The 25,174-nt window shown below is 41.1% G+C and overlaps 1 protein-coding gene across 1 annotated transcript; it reads right to left on the reverse strand.

Moving 5' to 3' along the window:
* Positions 1 to 457: 457 nt before the first annotated feature.
* On the reverse strand, positions 458 to 24,582 carry eeig1b (estrogen-induced osteoclastogenesis regulator 1b). Its single transcript, XM_004561891.6, has 12 exons — positions 24,378 to 24,582; positions 23,847 to 24,103; positions 10,884 to 11,004; positions 10,559 to 10,588; positions 8,936 to 9,052; positions 8,806 to 8,852; positions 8,568 to 8,728; positions 8,356 to 8,457; positions 7,842 to 8,055; positions 7,178 to 7,296; positions 5,782 to 5,851; positions 458 to 5,704 (listed from the first exon to the last, which is right to left on the reverse strand). Exons 2-12 carry the CDS (start codon positions 24,017 to 24,019, stop codon positions 5,659 to 5,661), a joined length of 1,200 nt encoding a protein of 399 aa, XP_004561948.3. The 5' UTR covers positions 24,020 to 24,103; positions 24,378 to 24,582; the 3' UTR covers positions 458 to 5,658.
* Between the last annotated feature and the right edge of the window lie 592 nt (positions 24,583 to 25,174).

Raw genomic sequence — 25,174 nt, forward strand, 5'->3', positions numbered from 1 at the left:
TTGATATGTACGGTGAGTTTGTGGCACCCTGGATAATAAGGCCTTATTCAAAGCACAGATCTAAGTAAAGATAATTTTTCCTTTTTTTTTTTTTGAAAAGTGGATGAAAGATTTTAGCAGGTTAGCATCAGAGACTGGTGGACAATCATGCAAAACGCCAAAAAGTAATTTCTACTAAAGAAGAAGTGACTTCTGACACCAGAGGTGTAGTTATTCTTTTCTATAGAATAATTTCACTTAAAACGATAATAGTTTTGATGATGATCAGAAAGTCAGGTTTCCCTCTTCTTGATCAAATATACCACCGTCTCCTGAAGGCATCGTTTCAACTTTTGTTTGTCTCCATATTTTCATTGCATGTACTTACAAACTTTTCCGGCGTGACTGTATATAATAACACTTGTGTTAAGGTGTAGTATCATGTGACATGTGCAAACAAAGAGATGAGGCAGTTAAAGAAAGAAGATAAATCCAGACTTTGACAGTTTATTTGGTTTTCATGTTCATCACAATTCCTCTGTTCACATGTAGTTATTAACATTTATTAACATTGTAGTTATTCTTGGAACATTTCCCAATATTTTAACACAAGGAGTAAAAATATGTGTGCACGGAGTTAGAAAGCATTTGAAAACAAAAAAACAACAACTGATTTTTTATTCTCAAAAACCCAGAAATGCACCAATTTATTCAACAAAATTATTTTCACCCAACATTAATGCTTATATTAGATATTTTATATGCATTTATTATATTTCTACACATTTAGTGATTTTACCTTTAATATAAATACATTTTAAAATATGGTGGAAAATGTTTTGTGAAGTATATATTCCCTTTACCAAACCCCATCTTGTTAAATCAGTACCACAGCTACCACTGCAACATAACCCTGGCCCCAACAATTTCATTTCAAATCATCAGAAATGATAATAATAATAATAAAAAACATTTCACCACACGCAGAAATTGCTTAATAAGATCACAAGGTTACATATGGTCAAGTACAAAGAAAGAGTAAGTATTTCTAGAAGAAATCACAGTAGCAGACAGATCCCTTTACTGCACACTTTCCCCAGTAACTCCAGGCTGCACTGTAAATAATTACTGTTTAGTCACATCTTACCATAAAATATAAGCTTTTACACACAGATCTGTGCTGCAGACCAGCCTGCTGGTCTGGAAATAAAAGGAAAATAGACTATATGGTTACCACATCACACATTTCATACATACATACACACAACAATGACAAACATGGACTGTTAATGGAAAATATGGCGATAAAGGTAGGTGCATAATTATTAAATAGTACAGGTTAAAGTTGGGGATCACTTAGAAAAGTGCTTCAAAAAATTAATGTATCATACATACATGTATCTATGACAGACTGTTACCTAATGCAACAGTGTGTACTACTCCCTTCATTAATGAACCCAGTCTGACTGTTATGGTTACCGTCTAATGAAGCTGCAATCTGAACACCTTATGGACTTTGTCAGTTGTGAACCTCTTTCTTTTCTGGTGACAGCCAGTTACTGTGTTCTGTGGAGGGAGTAGTACGCATGGCTGCATGAAAATGTCTGCCTGTAGCTCTGCCTGTCCCATTATTGAAAATAAACACAAAAACAAAAACAGTTTTTGCCAGATTAAGTGAAAATTTCAGGTTATTATCTAAAAAAATCTAAGTTCCTAGCTCAAACATCTGAGAAAAGAACTTATTTTTTCAGTGGCAGAAACAAGCTTCCATATTCTACAAATTATGAAAGCTGTGGATAACATACAGAGCCTAACGACTTTATATAATGATTAGCAGGCTTTTTAATATGATAAACTTCCAATGGTTAACACAATATTGGAGGATTTATAATTAACAGTTTCATTAATCACATTTTATTTAAAATAGTTAACATGAATTTAATGTTATATTAAATAAAAAAAGAAAACTACTTTATTTTCAGCAAAGAAGGACTTTTCTAAGCAATCCTAAACTTTTGAGGAGTAGTGAACCTAACAAAACTCTAGATGTCCCAAGTATCCAGTACTTGCTTACAACTTACTTATACTTTTGCATGACTTGATGCACCAGAAGCTTAAAAAAACTGTCTATTATACAGTACATCCTTTCATATCAGTCAGAGATGCATGGCCTGCATGCACATCTTGCAGCATGAACATAATCACAAATGCACAAATGAGTCCCGTGGGGGGGTGAAGATCTATTGTATACTGTCAGTACTCGCACAACAGAGGCTTTGTGCTGCTGCAGCTGTGGGACTGACCTCACTACAGCCAACACCAGCCCACAGTATCACTGCTAGCTCAACACGCTAAGTCTGCACAAGCCTTGCAAAAGCAATGAGGAAAAAGGAGTTTTATTTTCCTTGTTGCAGCACATGCACAAAACCTAGACTGCCCAAAGCTACAAAATGCAGAGTTCTGACTGAAGTTAATCTTTTTGGTAAAAACACTGCTTTGTTTGTCAGTGTGGAGCCAGAACAATGGCAGGCTATGAGCAAGTAAAACGACATTGATTGTGGTTCCAAAGGTGAATGAGCACCTAAATGGATGGATGCAAAAATAGGCAATGCTAATATTGTGCTTATAGTCATTTTGCCTGCTAACGTCAATTTCTTAGCTTGTTGTGATGTCACTTGTTGTTAAAAAGGGTTTATTTCTTACTTTCTGTTAAATATATAATATTATAACGTTACATATTTTACAAAAATGAGGTAAACACTGATAAGAGTAGTTCCTGTGAGCAAAAAACATTCTGCTCTCATGATGTGCTGATGTCAGTTTTGCATGAAATAGACAATACAGCTCAGAAACCCTGATTTGCTCCTCTGCAGGCTTCCAGAAGCTGACCAGTCATTGGAAAGTTGGCTTATAACAAGAGGGTTCTTATAAAGAGACAGGTGCTTAAACTATTTCTCTTAGAGAGTGGATGAACTGAGGGGCTAGTACCATTAAAAGTGTGGAGCAGTGGAGCAGAGCAGGCCCTCAATATAGATCTCCTGCCTTAAAATGCACACATTCTGGATTCAGCCTATTTGTGTGTACTTAATATCAGAGAAAGGCCAACGTTGGAAATAAAATGTGGCTGAGAAAGGAAGTAAAGCCCCCACAAAACCTCACATTTATGACAGGTTTATGAGATCATTGGAATTTAAAAAGTTAATAAGTACTTAGTAAGTGCAGAGGATGGATGGTTACATATGGCCAGCCATATGAACAAAGGCTCTGCGGGCATTAAGCCAACAGAGATGAAATAAGATATTTAAAAACAGAAGATTTCACAACTGTGCCACCTCTGTTTCCTTTTAGTGGTTTCTAATTCGCCTCGGAGAGTTCACATGTGCAAAACAGTGTAAATAAGTAAAAACACAGTGATCAAATAACATTAAAATAACATAAAAGGATAAAAGCTTTAGTTTCAGTTCCAGGCTGATTTTTGCTCAGCCTGAACGAAGAGCGTCTCTCTGGGACTTTTGGGTCCTCATCAAATCCAAAGGCAGAAATATTGACGAGATAGCGTCATAACAGGGGTGAAAGTGATGCTTCAGCTCCTGTTTACTGCCCCTACATGTTGTTCATGACTTCCTTCAAATTTACTCTACCAAATCTATCCAGGGCTAAGTTAGCATTGATTTCTTCTCACACAGAAATGAAATGGGACGTATTGAAAGCACTGAAGGGACAAAAACGTAAGGGGTGTAAAATTCAGAGGAAAAACCTGCAGGACAAAACAAACGTGTAGATCGATTTGCTTTTATATTAATATGTGATGCTGTTGGTGAATTTTTCAAACTTAACCTTGAAAAATGAAGCAAAATGTATCCTTGACTAAAGATCACCATTCGTGTTTCTCTTTAAATCTGTCAGAAGTTTGTTAATTTTTTCCCCGTTTATCCTATTACATTTGACAAGATTGCTCTAGTTTTTGCCTGCTTTTTCTCCAAAATTTCCCAGATTAATTTTTGTAAATTGGACAGTTTGTTGTTAATCTATCCTTCTTTTTCTTTCTCAAATTTGCCATTTTTGTCCTGTAAATTTTTCAGTTTGGTGTCATACATTTGTCACTTTTTACCTCTGAATTTTACCCCTGACAAACCTCACGCAGCCTCATACTTTTTCCACATCTCCAATAGCCCTAATACGGCCTTGCAAGTATGACACTTTATCTGAAAGTTGAAAATATATCTATTTAGCATGTGGCTAAAATGCAACCTAACACTAAACCATAAATCTGTCCACTGGTTAAAGGGAAGCTTTCACAGTCTGACATCTTCTGTCCTGTATTTTCTCAGAAACTCTAAAGTCCCAACCAGCTGACAGAAGCACCCTTGTTTCAGTGTCGCACTACAGTTCCCAGAATGCAGTGGTTCCTAAGGTGTTGTTCAAGTAATGTGTGCACGAAGCCCTGGTCAGAGGTTGACTGGGTGTGCTTCTCACTGGTACCAGTGTTCAGTGACTGATTATGTGACAGAGTCAGCAACTTTTATAGACGTCCTCGGGGACTCGTCTGAAACACACCCAGTGTAGCGAAAAGAAGAAAAGCCGAACAACAGAGTGAAAAACTGAAAAAGTCCTGAAGTCACAGAAGGGAAAAATAAAAACTAACCTGAACACACAAATTAGTAATTGATGCTCCCAGCTTAGTGAAGAAAACATAAACAGGTTTTCTCAAATGTCAGCATCACTGATTAATATTTAACAGGTGAATTCTGTCTGAATGTAAGTGGCTCACTTTGAGATTTTCCATGGCCTCGTATATGTTAGGTCTCCCTTGCTGCTGCACTGCACTCATGGACGGATTATGAGAAAACGCGCCTCTGAGCACAAGCCTGACGTAGGAATCAGGATACGTCTTTGTGTCTCTCAGGCTGTTTTATGTAACTGTGCAGCTGATTAAAGCAGTTTCAGACCCTTTAGCGTTGTTATAAATTTTTGAATTTTTGCTTAGTATGGTCATTTTATTCCTCTTTATGTTTTATTTCAAATCTCTTTGGGGTTGCTTGGATTTCATTTCATGTTTTACGTTCGACATTTGGAAGCTGTTTTCTGGATCTGCTTTTAGTTATTTTATATCTGCCTCACTGCCAGTTTTGTTACAGTTTGACTGCTGGGTTTACAGGTTAAATTCTAGATTTAGACCCTTAACCTAGTTTCTTTGAGAGCATGAATTACTGATTTCTGTGCATGCTTCCCCCTGGTACTCATCAGGCTCTTCAACATCACATTTAAACCTGATCAACACTTCCTGCAGAAAATGCAAAATAGAGGCTTCCGCCGCTAAAAGACAGGCTACTCCACGAGGAAGAGTTTTACTTTAAAACAGAGGGCACAGTCTAACCAAAAGAGCTGTAACATAACGCGACACACAGAAGCAGGCTGGAGCAGTTTTAAAAGTGCTTAAAACCAGTAAAATTAGAAATGATGACCTTTGTTAGAGGTTAAAAACAGGTTAAAATCAGTCTACTGTCTGAGAAAACACTGTACCCGTGTGTTACACCCGTCCCGCCACCTGATTAAAAACACTAGAAGGCTCAACATCTGCACCACGGTGATCACACATGAAGTTTTGTGCACATGTTTGCACGCACGGAGACAATCGGACGTCAGAGAGACGGCAATGAGGCGAGAGGAGCGTGGGTATCAGTGAGTCTCGATGACCACCGGCTCAAAGATGCCAGGAGTTACTCTGGGAAAAGAACAGAAACAGGTGAGTTTTTATGAAAGATGATCGTCGAGAGAAAGATACGGCGAGTGAGATGATACCTGTTGGCGAGATGCGTCCCGCTGAGGGCTGTGGTCCCGTCTTTGCTGATAAACAGTCTCAAGTTGCTGTCTGAAAAAAATGAGCCCAGAGATGTTACTGCGGTGACGCTCACATGTTGTCCCAAAACCACAGACTGCATATAAAAGATGGACATACAGTAGCCCATTATTTTGCTACAGGGACCATCGTGTCTGTGTGGAGCTCAGACGTGTTATAACTTAAATTTTGAGCTTTTTTAAATTCCTTTTAGTCAAACCTGGTTTCCAGAGTGAGTTTTCTTGTTTCAGTTTAGTTTTACTCAATCTGTTGGGTTTAGTTTGCATGTTTTTATTAAAATGAAGGTGGAAACTTCATTTTAATAAAACAAGGCTTAAAAAGTTCCAAAACGATAATACAGTAAAACTCATCCCCGTATCAGCAAATATTTCCACACCTTTGCCCACAATGACACAATGACTAAAGTTAAAGGGTTTTTTCCAAAACAATACTCTACTTTTTTTCTACTTTTAACGGTTTTTTTTTACAAGTTTTGATAGATGTGAACGGGTATCTAGATGTCGTAGCTGTGTACAGTCACCAGGGGGCGATATCCTAGAGTGTGGAACGTCCAGTAATGAGTACTCAAGAAGACTGAGGTCACAATACACAAAGAATTTATTTGTTGTGAAGTGAAACTGAGCCCACACATACCATCACCGCCATCAGTCCTCGTGCTGCTGGTCCCTCAACACTGATTTCTGAGTTAAATCTGATTGGCCACTCGTTAGTCTTCAAAAAAAACATCCGTTTATGTTAAACTGGGTTCAAAACTGGAATTATTTCCACTTTCTTTATAAGAGGATAAAGTCTGTTTTCACACCTGCGCTGTTTAGTCAGTTTAAATCAAACTCTGGGTCTTTTCCACCCTTAGTGTGGCTCACTTGTGCAGGTGAACCAACTCCTCCAAACCCTTTGGAGGAGCAAGCCTTGAGCTAGTTCCAAACTTTGGTGTTTCTCGTACGATGAGAGGTTAACCCAACTTTGCTCTGACTCAACTACAGGTGTACACTGTAACAATGGAAAGTGTAAAAGTCTCAGACACTTCTTAACCAAAATCATCCTGTGAGCTTTGCAGCAGACAGATTAATTGTCCTCCTGGACGTTCATGAGGACATCAAATTATAAAATGAGCATCATATTGAAGCCAGTTCAACCTGATTCTCATCAGGACTTCATCGGGAAAGTGATGAGTTCTGTGCTATCTGACATCTTTATGCTGCTGCAGGAGCCGCCCTCTGGTGGCCAACAGGAGGATTTAATGCAAGTTTGACACGTTTCAGAGCCAGAAGCTGATACTGCCTTTGATATTTGTCCTGTGGCTGAAACTAAGTCCAGATAATCGGGACTCTGGCCGACCTTCGTTGTTGCTGCTGTCAAAGTCCTGGCTCTTTACGATCGTGTCCACGATAGCGTCTGCATCGATGCGGGTGTCGTCCACACAGCTGGGCTGCTTCTCCACGGGTTCCTTCTTCCTCCTGTTTGTTGGACCGAACACAAACCAGAGAAAAAGTCACGTCTGAAACACAAACACAGCTTCACAGTGAAGCGCTGACAAATTCATTCTGGAGCTCTGTGGGTTGTAATTCTTCTGTAGTGACACCTGCCCCACCTGTCGTTTCACCTTCATGAATCATCTACTGATATCTTACTAATAAAAAAATAAAATCAACATATTAATATTTTTAATCAGTGGGGAGGGGAAAGGGTTTGGCTGCTAGGAGTTGGTTGGTTCCTTGTTAACCTTTTAACTGATATATGCAAATGTGTGCAAGCAAGATGAAGCTGAAAACTGCAGGTCTCCGAGTAGCAGATGTATCGGCGTGTGTGAATTCCAGCCAAATGCTTCACACTCTTCCAGAGAATCTCAGGCATGTAGGTTCACACATGCCTGAGAACCATCTCCGGCCTTTTATCGACGCCACGGAGTCCTGACATGCCTCGCCATGACATCAGCGAGGCTGAGAACATGCAGCGGCAGGTGGGTTTCCTCTGAGGTGCAGCTGTGTGTGAGTCTATCTACCTGGAGGATCTGTTGGACAAGATGGCCACAGCAGAGGGAGGAGGAGGTCTCTCTGGCTTGGTGGGGGTCGCTTGGCGGTGCGGCTCAGTGGGGGTGGAGGGAAGCGGCTGAGAGGGGTGGCCGAGCCCGCAGGAGGTGCCGCTGCTGGAGGAGGTGTTCCTGTGGTGGCTGAGATCGTTCAGGCTGGAGCAGCGAGAGTGACCGGTGCTATAACCTGAGGAAAGGAAAGGAAAGGAAAGGAAGTGGAAAGGAAAGGAAAGGAAAGGAAAGGAAGTGGAAAGGAAAGGAAAGGAAAGGAAAGGAAAGGAAGATTGATAGGAAAAGAAGAAAGAGGAAAGGAATGGGAAGCGGAAAGGAATAAAAATGAGAGGAAGGGGATGAGGAGAGGAACAAAAAAATAAGTAAAGTGAACAGGGTGGATGAGATAGAAAGGATAGAATGGAAACAGATGTTTATTTGTGTTTATTTCCTTCATGTTTTGCACGTTTGCACGAGGAAGTTAAAGCTCTCTGACCTGATATCTTGCTGTGCTGGCTGGCGTAGCTGGAGCTGCGAAAATGACCGATCTGAAAGACTTCGTCCGGACTGGAGACACTCCCTCCCTCCTCGGGCAGCCCTGCACACACAAACATAGCTCCGGCATTAACACCTCGAACCGTGAAAACATCCTTAGGATCCCTAAAAATACGCTACATTAATCAAGGTACATCTACACCAACGACTTACCTGAGCTGCGCACTGATGACTGTCGGGGTTTGAAGGACCGAGGTCCCTCCACGATGCCCCCTGGTGGCTGCAAAGTGGCGTCAGTGCTCTCCCCCTTACAGTCCAGCTGCAGGTTGGGGTCCTCATCCCCGATGGAAATGGATTTGGCCGTACTGGGAGGCCTGGAAATATAATTTATGTGTTACAAAGAAAGCTTTAATTGTTACATGTGTTGCTCAGACAAATTGAAGGAGCTCACGTTTTAAAGCAGGGATCCCCCGACAGAAGGGTCATCCCAATTGTTACCTATAAAAAAAAAAAAACAGATGTGTTACTAGACCTGAGCACTAATCAGGTCAGTGTGTGTGTGTGTGTGTGTGTTTTCCTGCCTTGAGAATAGAGTTGTCTTGCCGAGTGTTTTTGGTGTCATAGCCCTCCAGGATGCAGCAGCGGACAGTCGAGCCTGAACCAGCAAACTCGGAAATGTTGAGATCAGCAAAACCCAGCTGGAGACAGGCAGACAGACAGACGTCAGAAAGCAACAGAAAATGAAAAAGCCATGTTGTAACGACCACGGTCTCCATCAGGTGTGGCTCATGGGCTTTTAATTTGTTCCCCTCACAGATCTGAAGCAGCAGGACTTCTTCTTCTTCTACCACTTGGTTAAAAATATTTGTTTTTGTCTGCCGCTGACAATCCATGCCCTCATGTAAGGAAGTCAATGAAGGAAAATAGGAGAGAGTGACTTAATGTGCAAGTCAATGACCTCCTTTAACCTCCTCACTCACTGTTTTCTGCCCACTCAGCTCTACTTCCTACTGGATGGGCCACAGCTCGTGGTGGATTGCATGTGTGTGAGTTTACACAAACAGCAAAAGTGCTGCTGCACATTCTAATTTCTGCTTGGATTGAATCTGAAAATATCATCAATATTTGTCCCAGACCAAATAAATAGTTGTTCCTTCACTCAGCCTACAAGCATGCTTTTATCTGATTGGTCTGTCTTTCCCACAGTTTGTCACAAGAAACAAACAAAAAGAGGCACAAAAGCCCAAAACTACAAAGAGGTTTCAATCAGTAAAGGAGGAACTGAATAATTACAAAGAAGAGCAAAACAAAAATATGTAAAACAACTATGAGGTGCAAAAAAACTGGATGCAAACCAACAGTAATCAAATAAAAACCAATGCTTGTCGTTTAAGAGGTGCATGAAGCTACAGAGATGCACAAAACAACCCTAAAGATGCACAACAACATCCAAAAAGTAATTAAAAGACTTAAAAGTACATAACAAAAACGAAAGAGGCATAAAACAACCCAAAGGAAACACTAAACCTTTCAGAGCCACTAAATGAACCCAAAGGTACACAAAGGAACCTTAAGGAGGCACAAAACATAGACACACAAACTACCCCAAATAGACCATTAAACCACCAAAGAGGCAAACAATGACCCCAAAGAGACACCAAACAACCCAAAAGAAGTACAAGAAAACCTCAAATGTGCATAAAACCACCTCAAGGAGACAGAAAACCATCCAAAACAACACCAAATAACCTCAAAGCTGCCAAAACACTTCAAAGTGTAACTGAATCAAAACCAAAACTGCACGAAAGAATCAAATAAAGGCAAGAAATAATGGCGAAGAGCCATAAAACAACCCCAGGGAAACATTAAACCCCAAACAGATAAACACACATATTACTCAGCATAGAGGGAGCCCTGCAGTCAACATGCGGATATAAAATGGCTCTGCAGTGAGGTGACAATATTCCCGTCATTCATCGCAGCTACTGTAGCTCAAACAGCTGACTGTAACCTACATGAGCAGACAGTAAACAGTGTTTTACTGGCTACTGCTTATAGTCATCACCCTATGACTGTCCCGTCACATGTCTCTGTGAGATGAAGACTTTACTGTGTTTAATGCACTGTAAATCTGTGCACTATAACGTTTATGAGTCCAACAGTTCATCCAACAGTTTTAGGACATAAACAGGTTATAAACTCACCTTTGAGAAGGCCTTTCCTCCTTTGAGCTCCTGTAGAGACACAGAAACACAGAAACACTGGTGATTCACCCTGCTGACCACTGATAACGCGTCACATGGTTCCAGTATGGAGCTGAAAGTGGGACAGGTGCAGGCGTCACCTTTGAATTAAGGAGGATACTGCTCGCCTGAAAAGCTTGATGAAGCAGTTCATTAAAAAATTTAGCGTCAGCTAAATGTTCCCACAGAGCTAATTTTCTGCAATAATCTAAAAACAATTGTTTGGCCTTGTGTTGAGGTAATCAGGCACTCTATGTCCCAGAAGAGCATGGGAGTTGTAGTTTACCTTGCGTACAGACACTCTGCAGATGCAGGGGTCCAACACTCCACTGATCGGATTGGCGCTCATCTTGCACACAAAGGAGAACTTCTTCCTCCATCGGACGGAGTTCTGCTGCACCTCCTCCCTGCAAACACACACACAGATGTACCTGCTGTAGTTAGACTGTCACACAGTTTACAGTGTAAACAGGTGTAAAGAGTAAATCCTGGAATTTATACTATAAATGTTTGCACCTTTACCTCAATTCACCCCCCCCCCCCCCCCCCCCCACCCCCCCCCACCCCCCTACAAGCCAAACTGCAGAGAATTAAGGCTTTAATCGGACTTCTTAATATACACATAGTTGTGCTTCACTTCACCTGCTTGGACTTTGTTTATGGCCCATGTATCAGCCAGCCCTGTTTTTGGGTCCTCGCTTTACCACACATCTATTAAAAAGCAGCTCAAATATTATCATCTTTATGATTTTATCTTTGGAGACCTTCATTTGAATAGATAGATAAAATCAAAGTGTTAGAGACTGTGGGAAACACAGCAAACCTGTGGCAGTGGCATGTATTGCTGTGCCTTCCTGGAGGAGCTGGACTACCTGTGAAACCTCTGTAGAGTCCAGGTATCGCCTCGTGCTACCAGCAGCGACACTGATGCTCACTGAATGCAAAACGAGTGAAAAACAGCCAGAAAAGATGAGGAGGGAAAAAGCATCAGTGGCCCCCACATGTAAAACCATTCCACCCTCCAAATCGATATCCCAGAGGTTTAACTGATGTGATGCTTTACTCTGATTAAAAAGCATTCCAGCATTATTCGGTTTGTCCGACAGAATAATGTAACCCCAGCCTTCATCATGCAGGGGAAAACAAACAAGGCTGCAGCGGATTTATTGGCCCATTAGCACAAAGTGAACTGTGGGTATTGTAACAGCTGGGGAAATATGCTGGAGGCTGAGCATGTGAAAGAGCAAATGTGTTTATATTAGAAGTGTTATTATCTTCAGGATCAATAGGACGACACGGACTGTTTTCTCTGGCTGTTTTTCTAGAGAACGTCCTCGAGACCGAGCAGCTGATGGCCCAGATGATCTCATCCCGGGACGTGGCACGTCAGACTCTGCTGAGGGGGTTTCCACTTGCTCTGATTGGAAACAGATTTGGTGTTTATCTGCATATTGTTTTTATTTCTTGCCCTCACGCTTTCCAGTCGAACAGCACTATAGGTGTCGTAAATAACTTAAAATATAAGCCAAAGCAAAGGGGCGAAAACAGGGTTGGACAAACTGTACAAACTCTGATGCAACACAAAGAAATCCTGTAAGAAAAGACAGTCTTCGATATCTGTGCTGCAGGGTTTGGTGAGTGCATGACATAGGGTTTAGTGATATGATTCTCACATGGATAACCTGGAAGGGCCACCATTGATCTGGTTAATTAACAGTGCAAATATGTACATTTTACAGCTTGGGGACCTTTACATGGTTTCCAAAAATTAGGCCTAAGGGGACACATTATTGTAGAATGAACCTGCTGGGACAGAAATGCACTTTTCCTGCAGCTGCATGTCTGAGAGTCTACAAAAACAAAGCCCACCTCTATTTTTTGTGTTTAACTACAGTAGTTTAGCTTTGCACCTGTGAAGTGAAGCCACAGCTGCCCACACTGCCCCTCCTGTGCAGACACGCTGTCAACCTACAAAGAGGAAGAATCTGCAGCAGTGTAAACTAACACTAAAGCAGTCAATGAATTGAGCTCACTTTTCTGCACGCAGTCCATCCGTCTGCATGCCGGGCTTGTCTCAACCTGAAAGTTAAATTCTGCTGTTATCTCTCCCTGCATCGCTCATGTCAAAGGAAACGCCGCATGATTTGTCCACTTACACAACATACACATATGCAGACTCAGCCGGCTGCACTGCTGAGAACAGATAGTCCTGTAATTTTGCCCTTTGGAACATGCAAACCATGCAGCTCCAGCCGATCCTTCCCTACATTTTATGTACACCAACACACATCTCTAACATATCTGAATTGCAGCTCTCTGAGTTGTTTCCAAGATGGACATAGCCACCACAAATGTAACCTTTTAGCCACAATACAGAAGTGGCCATATTTGGAGGGGGTGGAGTTATCAGCTAGCTAGCCTGGTTAGTATGGAAATGCACAAGGTTTACCAGAAGGTGCAAACCACTGGTTACACTCAAGAACAGGACAATCAGATCAGACTCTGGTGGAAAAAATCTAAACGAGTCATAATGGATCTGGAAAATATATATTTTTATTTTATTATATTGATGAAACCAAGATTAACTTGAAAAGTTTGGAAAAGGAGAAAAACACGATTATGATCTGAAGTACACCACATCATCTGTCAAACATGGTGGAGGGAGCGTTATGCCAGTGGACCCAGGTCACTGGTTTTACTGATGAAGCAGCAGGATGAATTAATACTAAGACTCTGCAAAACTCTCCACATAGAGCTTCACAGTGCAAACAAGAGCATAGGTACACCCGAAAGGCAAGTGCTATAACTGAATTGGAGATTATGTATCGGAATTTCAGGAGTCGGACCACGCCTCCAAACGCGCTCATTGGTGTCATCTATATAGGTTCCCCCAGTTCCGCAAACTGTTCATTCTCGTTTATGTGCCCCGCCCTCCCTCCCTCCTTGTTCTCAATTCTTTAACTTCTTCACTCCTATTTAGTACATGAGGATCTGTCAGGCCCGGGAGCCGTCGCCAGTCCCTTTCGAGGCCTTCCCCAAACCACAGCTCTATTCATGTCCAAGCATTCACCTTTACCTACTAAAACACTGTCAAACCTAAAATGAGGACGTGGGCCCAGCTAGTGAAATTGTTTTTTATGGTCATCTTTGACCTTGGGCGCTAACAATGAAAGTCAGTGTCAAGCCAACCAAAGTACTCATGTTGAGTTTTTACTGATTTATTGACATATTTGATGTGACCTTGACCCAGTTTTTGAGCTGTTATTGGTATCTACCATCACACAAAATTGGAAAATCATATCATGAAAACTGTGCAGGCTAGACTGCTAACAAACACACAAACTGCAAAAGCAACTCTAGAGATTCTCAATGCACAGACAAGGAACAAGCCAGTCGCCTGATCTCAGTCTAACAGAGCAGTTTTCAGTTATTATATGCAAAACTACAGAGAGACACAAACAAGCAGCAACGGAAGGTGGCCACAATAAAGGCCTGGCAGAGCATCTGGTGAGGAAACACAGCATTTCATGACATGCATGGGTTCCACACTAATTTTGATCCTCTGTCAGTTAATACTTGTGTTGAACCCTTAGAAATAAAGGTTTGCACTTCAATCACATCTTGATTGTTTGGTTCAAAAAATAATCTAACTGCGCTGACTTGCATCAAAATCCTTGTACCCTTTAGATTTTTAAGTCTTAGAATCAGTTTGTTGGCCTTTAGCGTTAACAGAGGGAGCTGGAAACAGTCTTATCTTTTTAAGTTGTGTTATTGTTCAGATATTGGTAATGATAAGAGTTTTATACATGAAAAAAATGTAGCTAAGAGACGCACAGTAGCATTTTATCTATTATTAAGGCCTGCTGAGGTTTAAAATCCCTATACATCGACTACGTGTGATACAAAAGCTAAACTGTTTAAAACGTCACTCCAACTTTAGACAAACAGGAAATGAAAAACAGATAACACTGCATGCTGGGACATGTCATTACTAATTTCTTTGGTATTTTATGCCGTTTCTGTCCTCTATTTTCTTGCTAATAATTCTGAGTAACAGCCCCAGAGAGAAACACACACTGTGTTACATAACTTTTACTTTTTTGTTTGCTTTAATGCAATCCATGATAAGTACATGACTCAGTATCTGAGGCATTCTTTTCCCACGTTAGCTTTATCGCTGGAACTTTTCCTACTTCACTTATCTGAAGGGTGACCTGAAATGTGCAACTCATGAAACTCTCGGAGGCGGCCGGCTGCCTGACGGAGGCAGGAAACGGTCAGACTGGTTCTGCAGCTTCTATTCTTACAGCCCGTCCGCCCTCACAAATGCACCTTTGTACGACAGGTAGATACAAGCACAGGTCACATGGTCACTTTGTCACAACTATGGAGAGTGGAGCAACAAAATCTAAGTAAGTTCAGAAAATACAAACACTTAGAATGACACATTTCAGTGCATTATATCTGCATCCATGCAGCATCTGAATTCAAAACAAAATTGCGCTGCAGTCCTTTTGATGCTTTAAAGTCATCTTAAATCACACAGAGACTGGAAGCAATCAGTCAACATGTCTAAGTTTTAGCCATGTTTAAAAGGAAAGACGGTCCGTTAAGAGATTCTTCGGGGACCAGGCCACTCTCCACACCCTGCACAAAATTCATGATTACAGAGTCATTGACACATTTAAGGACAAATCTATGGCTGCTCTGACACTTATCATATAAAAACAAATAAAGTATTTATGGCTCAAGTGAAAATACAAAAATACACTAAAATCTCTCTCACATCTTCAGTGCATTTGTCATGTCTGAATGAGAGGCCATGAGTAGGATTAATTGCATATCATTTTGTTTTTCTTGATTTTTGACATCAAATTTGTGACATTGTTTTGAGTTTCTATGTGTGTTCACTAGGTCTACCTCAAAAAAAAAAAAGATTTGATGTCAGTGGTGAAATACACATGGATAAGTATATAAATCTAGATTTTACTCTAACTGTTGTGCTGCATGTAAATCGTTTCTTTGTGTGGTTTTTACTATGAGACAGTTTCTGTGTACAATGAGGCAAATGAGGCATTACAGATAGCCTGGAAAGGCCTTGTCTCCACTGCAGCTTGTTTGGTTACAAACTGCAGGAAGTGCTGCTACAACTGTGTTTGGGTTCAAAACCTTTACTTAACCAGCTCTCCCTGATTACTCTCTGTCGTTGTTTTCTGGAGAAAGAATCTGAGGAATGAGGCTGAGTTACAAATGAGCGCAACAAACACACACACACACGCACACACACACACACACACACACACACACACGCACACACACACACACACACACACACACACACACAAACCCTGACCTTCTGCCCTGCCATAACTTTTTTTTAATCATTTAAAGACAGCGTGACAGGTTGTGTATGTGTGTGTTTGGGAGTGTGTTTGCATGACCTGGCAGAGTGTGATGTATAAGTTGTTATATAACAGCAGGCTGTGGTTAGCAGATGTATGTCGAGGGTGGTGGCAGCTTTAAGGTGGGATAGACTCAGGCGGTGATATATTGAGCTGCTCCCAAATGTGCAAGTCTGTACCTCAACTTTGTGTTAGGGAATGTAACCTGTGGAGCCTGTGGAGCCCATCCCAGCACTGAGGTAAACAATGGATGGGTCTCCCTTCCCTTTTTTTCTGTCACACATATGCTGTTCCACTGGTGGATGTTCATGTCATCCATCCATCCTATTCAGTAATCCCAGCTGGTATAGTTTAAGAGGCAGGGTAGACTTCAGCAGGTGACTAATCCATCAAAAGACTAACACAGAGAGAGAAACATTCAGAACCACCAGTTAACCTTACAAGCATGTGTTTGGACTGTGGGAGGCCAGAGTACCACTACCACAAACAGGCCGCTAACCAGTCAGTGGATTCAAACTATTGTGACACTGCTTCAGCATACTATCTATTTTCACGTTAATGAAGTTTTTAATTGTGAGTTCAGTGTACGTAAAAGTAATCCCTGTGAGCCAAAACCTCAGTTTTAGTCCGTTGGTCATGTATGATGTCACAGTGAGAGGGTACGTTGAGGTCTTTTTCACAGTAACAGGAGAGTAGAGTGTGAACTTGATGATGGATAGGGGCTGTTGTGGTGAAGAGAGAGCTCAGTATAAAAGCAAAGCTGCAGCTTTATCGGTCAATCAACATTCCTACCCTTACCCATGCATACGAGTTCTGGGTACTGACTTAAGGAATGACACAAGATACAAGAAACTCTTGTATACACAAAGTGTGGTAGGACTCTCACTTGGAGACAGAGTGAAGAGTTTAGTCATTAGAAAGGGCTTCAGAGCAAAGCCACTGCTTCTCCACATTGAAAGAAGCCAGTTGAGGTGATGCGGATGTGTTTTGAGGAGGAGGCCTTGGGGCAGTCCCAGGACTCACTGCAGAGATTATATTTGTCTGGCTTGGAAACAACTTGGTCTTCCTCTAAATTAGCTGGAGGAGGTAGCCAGAGTGAAGTTTGGGCTGCTGTTTGGCTCTGCTTAGGCTGCTATACCTGTGACCCGAATTCAGATAACTGGCAGGAAATGGTCAAGTAGCTGAAAAGATGGATGGATGGATAAAAATTGTCTTAAAGAGGGAGGAGCTAGAGAGCAGATTTTAGACAGCAGATGAACTGAGCGTCAGCCTAAGAACAAACATAGTCTTATTATGAATTGTGAATCATGCATAGCTACTCTGACACATTCCATCACAAGAATATGGAGCTGGAAATTAGCGAGTTATCAACGTATTTTTTCCACGTGCAGGTTTCCATCATCATCATCCTGAAAGGGAAGTGCAAAAACCAAACAAAAAGTCTAGATGTTTCTTGGCTATTAAACTATATCCTTCCAAATACCAGCACGACCTCTCTAGCCTCATAATATGGGTTTGTAAGACAGGACCCTCTTGGAAGCCAATGTCAGCAGATCAAGGGAACAATGCAGGTGTGTCCTAAGGTGGGATGTAGACAGTAGTCTATGTCCCACCTTTTCTAGTAATCAAACTAGAAGCTTTTCTCCATAACAGCTATCATTATCTCCAAACAAACCAACCAACAGACAGTCAACCAGGAATATTCTGAGAACACTTACAGGAATAATAATTTTAAAGAAAAATCCCATGTGATGAACTTGATGCATGGTTTCAGCCATATTTCTGCTCTGAAAGTAATAAACCAACACATGAGTGTATTTACAGTGCTCTATAAAACATTAAACAAAGCCTCATCCAGGCCCGCAGTATTTCATACATTTTCACTGTTTAACAGGCCGTGCACAAGTGCGAGATTGGCACAACCTGATTATACATCTTATGGTATCAGTGCAGTGATGCAGGGAGTACTCTGGGTTTTCTGAGAATCTAAAGAGACTTCCAGATCTTAAAACAGAAAAGAGGAACTGAAGAAACAATCTAAAGGCAGAGGTTTGTTAACCACATCCTTTAAAAACCATGTTAATTATAAAAGGTACCTGTTTTACAGCACACAACGCATATATCATCTACGAACAGCAGTCATGATAAATGACTAAGCTTGGCCCCAGAATGCTAAATTCCTTTTTCCAGTACTTTTTTTTTTACCGTTGCATGTTTCCGTGTATGTCTCTATTTAAATAAACTTCCCAATTCCAGCCGTATTTGTAGGAACTTTAAAGTTTGTTGTATTCCAGCAGTTTGAAGCACACCTGACGCTGAGCATTCAAACAGAAAAACGACTATTTCTAGTGAAGCCAGACAGCAGACCAGACAGCTCACACTTCCCTTTTTTAAGGAGTACTTCTACTAGAAACCCTGCCTCCTGAGGTTTCCTCACAGCACTGTATGCTGGAGACCACAGGCTAAAAAGTAGCTGTGGGACAATAAATTCAAGATTTATTAATTAATTAAATTCATATCAAACTGAGCCTTAAAGAAGCTGATATGTTTTCATGTGTTTAAGAGAAGCGTTTTCTTGTTTACCTTTCTGCTAGTCCTTCTCTGTTTTGTCAGCATTTTGGTCTTCTTTACTTGGGTTGATCGTACTGTAATCCCATTCCAAGACAACCAACGACACAAGAACTTCCACTTGGTCACTTTTCTAGATAAACCATTTATCCTCATGTTTATATGCAAAAGGAAAGGCTCTAACCAGCAAGCACTCAGCTTAGCTAAAGACTGGAAACAGAAGAAAGTTTGTCTGTTCAACAGTCATGACTTTTTGGTAATTTTTTGGTCATTTTTATTTCAACATGTGAACAATATACAGGTACATTTAGAAATGAAAATAAGAGAGAGAAAAATACTATACAAAATACATTTTAAAAAAAAACGTTCTGATTAATTTACATGTTGAAAGGGAGTGGGAACTTTTTGCCAAGTGACCTGAAAAGACCTGGAACTAATCCTGTCAATAGATGAATCCAACATGAAACACCTCACTTTACATTTATCTGTTTGTATAGATAAAGCAAACGAGACATGATAAAATAGTTATAACAAAAGGCAGCCAACACAGAAGTGGCAAAATCTGCAGTTCCTCTAATGTCCACTGGAGGCTTACTCCAAAAGTGAGTCAGTCCACATAGACTCCAAAGTTTAAATGTCCAAATTTACAGCAGAAATCAGCATGTTTGCATCCTGATATAAAATAAAATAGTTTAGCCTCTATAGATAATCTTCCCCTTTGATAAATCTGTGCTCGGGTGACAGAAACTTTATGGAAAGTTTACACATGCAGCTTGCTGAACCAAAGTAGCATTACCTGCTAATAGCTAATAACTACAGTAAACATCCTATTTCATCTCTATGGATGTCACAGAAACTTCAAACCTTAAGTCCACAAATCAGCAAATGCTGTTCTTATATACAGTCTGTGGTTATATTTACGAGCTTTCATGGTGCTTCTAGGTATAGCTATCCTTTTTTTAAGCATTTACCATGCTTTTGGCTTTCATGCTAAGGAAGTGCCTACCAGCTTTTAGGCAACAATTCAATTCAGTTCAATTCAATTTAGGTCTATTCACATAGCAGCAAATCTTAAAGATACTTTAGGGCATTTTAAATGAAATACAGTGTATTGGGAGTACCACTCCAGGTCAATGGTGTGGAGATATTTGGAGCCTGCTGCAGTGTAAAAAAAATGAATATGTGGTCAGGTGCATAACAGGCCTCAAAAAGATAAAGAGGTAAATTCACTCTCTTATCAGCAGTAGACAGCATGGCTGTTTTATCTCAGTGAAGCTGAAAGTGCCAAAAGATTTGGTGCCTTTGCAGATTGTAGGAAAAACAAATCTGTGAATATAAAGGTATGTCTCGGTGTTGGAGTATTAACCTTGTAGGCTACAGAGGAATGCCTGAACAACACTGAAGGACCCTGCTGATAAAATCAGCCACTTGCTGTGCTGTGGAGCTGGAGGTCTTCAATAAATCAGTTGTTTGTCGATTGTGCAACACTGGCTGAAGTCTCGGGTGACGCCTGTTTTCCATTGTTTAAAGTACAAGAGAGGAATTTCTTTAAATGTGAGCTTGACTTGGTTCTTGGCAGCTGATAAACAGCACAAACAGATAACCGTTTAATTTCCAGTCAAAGAACAAAGAACAAAGAGTAACTGATAATCACGCACAGTGCATCCCTAATGGCCTTCAAGTACAAGACGTCCCTGTATAATTGGTAAGGAGTTCAAAGAATCAATAACAGTGTAGGATTTTTAGCTTCTGAGCACAGAGGCACACCTCTGTGAGAGAGGATGCATTCAAAAACCAGCAAACACAGAAAGAAAGAAAAGTTATGCGAGCAAAAACATGCCTCACAAAAGGACAAAAGCACGGATCGGACTGGACTGATGCTCTCCCTCCTTCAAGTACACCTCCACAGGTATTTACTTGGTGAGCAATGGACTTGATATAATGCCAAAATACAAATACGCTCCACACATGTACAAATGTGTGATAAAATGGCCCATTCATGGCTACTCTGATTCATGATGAGTGGATTATGTGATTGTTGGACGGTGGTTGATATTACTCAGCCTATTCTTTGGAAATGAATGTGGGAGGCTTCCTTGAGCTCCTCGCACGCACCAGGTTGGCCTTCACCTGCTCAGGGTTAGGCTCAGATCCACGTCTACTACTTTTTATATGCAATTTTTACATATTTGTTACACCTAAAGGTTATCATGAAAAAACTTTAAGGTGAAAATGCATGCAAGAATCCCGTGGCAGGACTCCAAGAGCAGTCATTTTCTTCACCATTTTCTTTTAGTGGGCAGGTGTTAGGTGTACATTTAATGGCTTTACTGTCCTGTCCGGTGTCTACCTCATCTCACCAGGACAGGACCGAGTCACTCTATTACTCTAAATTGGTCAAGCAGTTAATAAGATCTCTCTCCTAGTCTAGTCAAATGCAAAATTATGTACAGGAATGTTGTTGTGCTGTCCTTTTAACAATTGGAATGAAATGAAACAAACAAAACACTCTCCACCACTGAGTGAAGAGTAAGAAACTCTTGACCTCTTTCTCTGGAGACTCTGACCTTTCCTCCTGAGCTTGCCGATAATGACACTGACCCCGGGGGCATCATGGTGTTTATGTCACTGACGAAGGCTGAGAGGTGATGGCTGTGAAAGGCCAGATAAGTAAGTTTCCCATGAAAAACACAATGATTCAAAGCTTACACGCTGGTATAAGTAAGTAGCGTAAAAGTCCGGCAATACAAGCTTGTGGATGCCAGTGAATTTGATTTCAAGAACAAAGACATTTCCATTTGTTTTGGCTGTTGAAAGGATTGATTGACATTCATTTCTTGACCTCTATTCTGCATGGAAACACCGGCAGCAGCCGTGCAGCTTTTGCCATCACATTATGACCAGTTTTGACGTCAGTGATAACATCGCTGATTCTGCCATGTTTGCAGGATACACATCAAGGGCCAGACCAATGCAGTCTATTGACATGCTTAAATTAACCCAAAGATAAGATATCCATGTTAATAATGCTACATACTTAGGCCACGTATGCTCCTTTGTTTACTGTTTGCAGTGTTTTGATTTTACTGACCTACATTAATGTGTTACTGATGCACAGTATATATGCATGACATTTATATGTGGTAGGATAAACAAGCCCTCCTTCTTTGGGCTTTTGGCAGCAGGAACAGAATATGTCAGATTATTATTGTTTATCTGACATGTTTTCCGTCACCTCATAGGCTGGGTCCTGATAGTGGTTTGATAAGGGCTACAGCGGGAAGATGTGCTATGAAAACCTCAAAAAAACTAACACTAGTGCACGCTTCATTGCAGGTTCTGATTATTTCATTCTGTAAGTTCAGAATAAATTGGTTTTTTGCCCATACATACAATCAGGGATTCAAAAGGAAAGTCTGACTTTTGAAACTACAGTCAAACAGTGCTTTAAAATAAAAGCCTCCAATCCAAATATTTGTATGAATATATTTGTACAATAACATTTCTGCCCTGTTGCTCTGTTGTTTGTCTTGCAGTCTTAATGCACCACCCATTTACATTCACAGGGAAGTTAGGTAACTGTCATACATGAATACCTGGAACTCAGAGTAACAGTTATTTGCATGCAGTAAACATGCTGACTCGGCGTTCTCTCAGTTCACTGCAGCACTGGCCTGCAGATTTTACAGATCACTTTAAAGGGTTTTTATCCACCTGGCCCAGATATCTGTCTGAACCTCTTGATGCTCACTCTCTGTTTCCAGGTCAAAGGTTCAAAGTCTCAGTGTTAAAGTCTTTCCTCTGTGTTTCTTTATGTCATTCTGTCCATCTCCCCCTCAACTCGGCGTATTTTTAGCATGTCACTGTTTTCTTCTGTCTTTTCCAGCTCTGCTATAAATCAAGACTGGATTAAACCTGTTCGTTTACTGCCCCTGACCTCTAATCTTTTTTTTCCACTTTCAGTATCCAATCAGAAGAGTTAGAAAATGATTCACCCTCATAGAGTTTTTATGAAGGGGGAAATTATCCACAGAGGCCAAATCAGTTTTTTATATCATGTTTATTTCTGCTGGACACTGTAACACAGGAGTCTACAGAGACTGTCTCACTTTTTCAGCCCCAGAGGCTGCATCTTGGATACAACCCATTGTGTATCCACTACAGTGTTTTATTTCATTTGTTTAACCCACACAGAGAAGCAGAATAATAAAGAAGGGGTGTGGTTTGATGGAGAGTTTTTGGCGGATTTAATTCCTGACCAAACCAGTTTGGATCATTTCAGGTCGCCAGGCTGTTGGACAGACAAGCTTTTCTGCTATCACCTGTTCACTATACAGTCTCACCTTTTATATGTAAACATGAGGTGAAATGTTCTACTCAACTATCTCAAATCTTTCAATAGCAACCTCAGCTGCTCAAAACTGATGTAAACCTGGAAGACCCACAAACTCCAACTCCTCTAATGCCCACCTGAGGCTGGCTCCAGCGGTTAATCAGTCCCCATACACTCCCATGTTAAAAGGTCCAAATTTACAGCAATTCAATTCAGTTTGATTTATATCGTGCCAAATCACAACAACAGCCACCACAAGATGCTTTATACTGTAAGGTAAAGACCCTACCTACAATAATACAGAGAAAACCCCAATAATCAAACAACTCCCTATGACAAAGCACATATTGACAGTGGGAAGGAAAAAATCCTATTTAACAGGAAGAAACCTCCGGCAGAACCAACCATCTGCTGTGACAGATGTTGGGGGCAGAAATTTTAAAAAAGTAAAGATTTCCAACTTAATAACAAATGTGCGGGAGGAGAATTTATTTACAGCCATCATTTAAATATATAGTCTATGGGGGAGTGACTCATTTTTGGAACCTGAAGTGGCCGTTATAGGAATCCACTACACTGGCATCATTTTCCAGCCTCTGACGTTATCGCTCCTCAGTCCCCTTTGCCCAGGAGCCCTTCAGCAAACTAACAACACACCACTGCACCACCCCAGAGATGAGCCAAAAGGACCAAAGGGTGTGTTACTTCTGGGTAAATCCCAGTGTGAGTGTAGTGAAAGGTGGAGTTGGGAGACTTTCCAAGCACAGCCAAGGGTGAAGTAACACATGGCTGCCAGTTTAAGGTCTGTTAAGGCTCATCTGAGGTGGAAAACCCGGCAGAAACAGAGGCAGAGCGGAGACAGACTCGAAGAGGGATTACATTTACAGCAGTCAGTTCATGCAGTGCAGCTTTCAGTGGTTTACAACGAGGAAGGTGTCCTACATACCTGGACGATAAGATGGCAAAGTCCCCACCATCAACCAGGCGGATCTTACAGAAAAGCACTCCGTTCACAAAAGGCACCGCTGTCAGCTCCTCCAGAGTGAAGTGCACCTGAAACTTGAACTTCTTCTTCTTCATGAGGAAGGCCATGGTGCCCAGCTGCTGGAGGGTGCTCATGGTTGAAGATGAATGAACAACAACAAACACTCGGGCTTTAAAGAGGAGGAGGAACAACCTTCTTTGCTTTTAGGTTAATCATTTCTGAAACAGAAAGAGAAGAAGAAAGTCTCTCGCTTTCATTTACAGGTTTTTAGAACTGGAAATATCAAGTTTAATGATTTTTTTTCCTTCTCCACAACACAAAAATATCCCTTAAATACAATTTAACGCACTCCTAACTGACGACTATGTGATTTTAAACACTTTCAGATGTGTGGACTTTTTATTTTTGTGCCTCTCTAACATTATCAGACTCTCGCGGTGAAAAAAGCTGCCACGCAAACACCCACACCACTCCGCACACACACAAGCTTACCGCTCCGACGATCAGCTGCTCCACGTGCATGGTTAAAAAAATAAAAAGCCCACAACAGCACAGCTGGACACCGCTGCAGAGGACTGGGGTCTGGGTGGTTTCTTCCAACACACCAACTTTCCCCTCCTGCTGCTCACACTTCGACAGGCGGTGAGTCTGAGCGGCTCCCTGAACGCCTCACTGGGAAGTCAGGGACCGTCCGCAAAGTCTGGGCAGAGGCGCATGTGAAGAGGAGGAGGGGCCAAGAACTGCATTAAAAACAAACATGAAGAGGAAGGCCACTGGAAGGGAATGGGGGCTCTTTTGAATTTTAATTTTACTTATTTATTTTGAATGTTTAGAAAAATAGAAAAAATATAGTATAAAAGCACAGTCGGAATTCAGATTTTTTCCTCAAAATTATAGAAAGAAATTTCCAAAAGATCTCTAATCCTAAATAAAAGAATAAATCCTAAATCAAACCGTCTGAAAATTCTGTTAGATCTAATCGCTTTAACTGTGGACAGACCTGACTCTATAAACATGTAAAACACCAAAAAAAAAAACCCACCCTGCAGTTCCTCTAATGTCCTACTTGAGTGAGTGAGTTGCTCCTCCGTAGACTCAAAGGTTAATATGTCTCGCATTACAGTAGGAATAAACATTTTTACAGCCTGATACACAAACTATCTCAGTCTGTAGGAACTTATGATCATAACATCTGTAGAGGGGTGAATTTATTGAAAACTCACCTGTTTAAATTACATCTGGGACAAAGCTTGCATTGTTAGGGGTGTCACATGCAACTGGTTCACAGC

Source organism: Maylandia zebra, linkage group LG7, assembly GCF_041146795.1.
Source record: "Maylandia zebra isolate NMK-2024a linkage group LG7, Mzebra_GT3a, whole genome shotgun sequence".
Classification (NCBI taxonomy): Eukaryota; Metazoa; Chordata; class Actinopteri; order Cichliformes; family Cichlidae; genus Maylandia; species Maylandia zebra.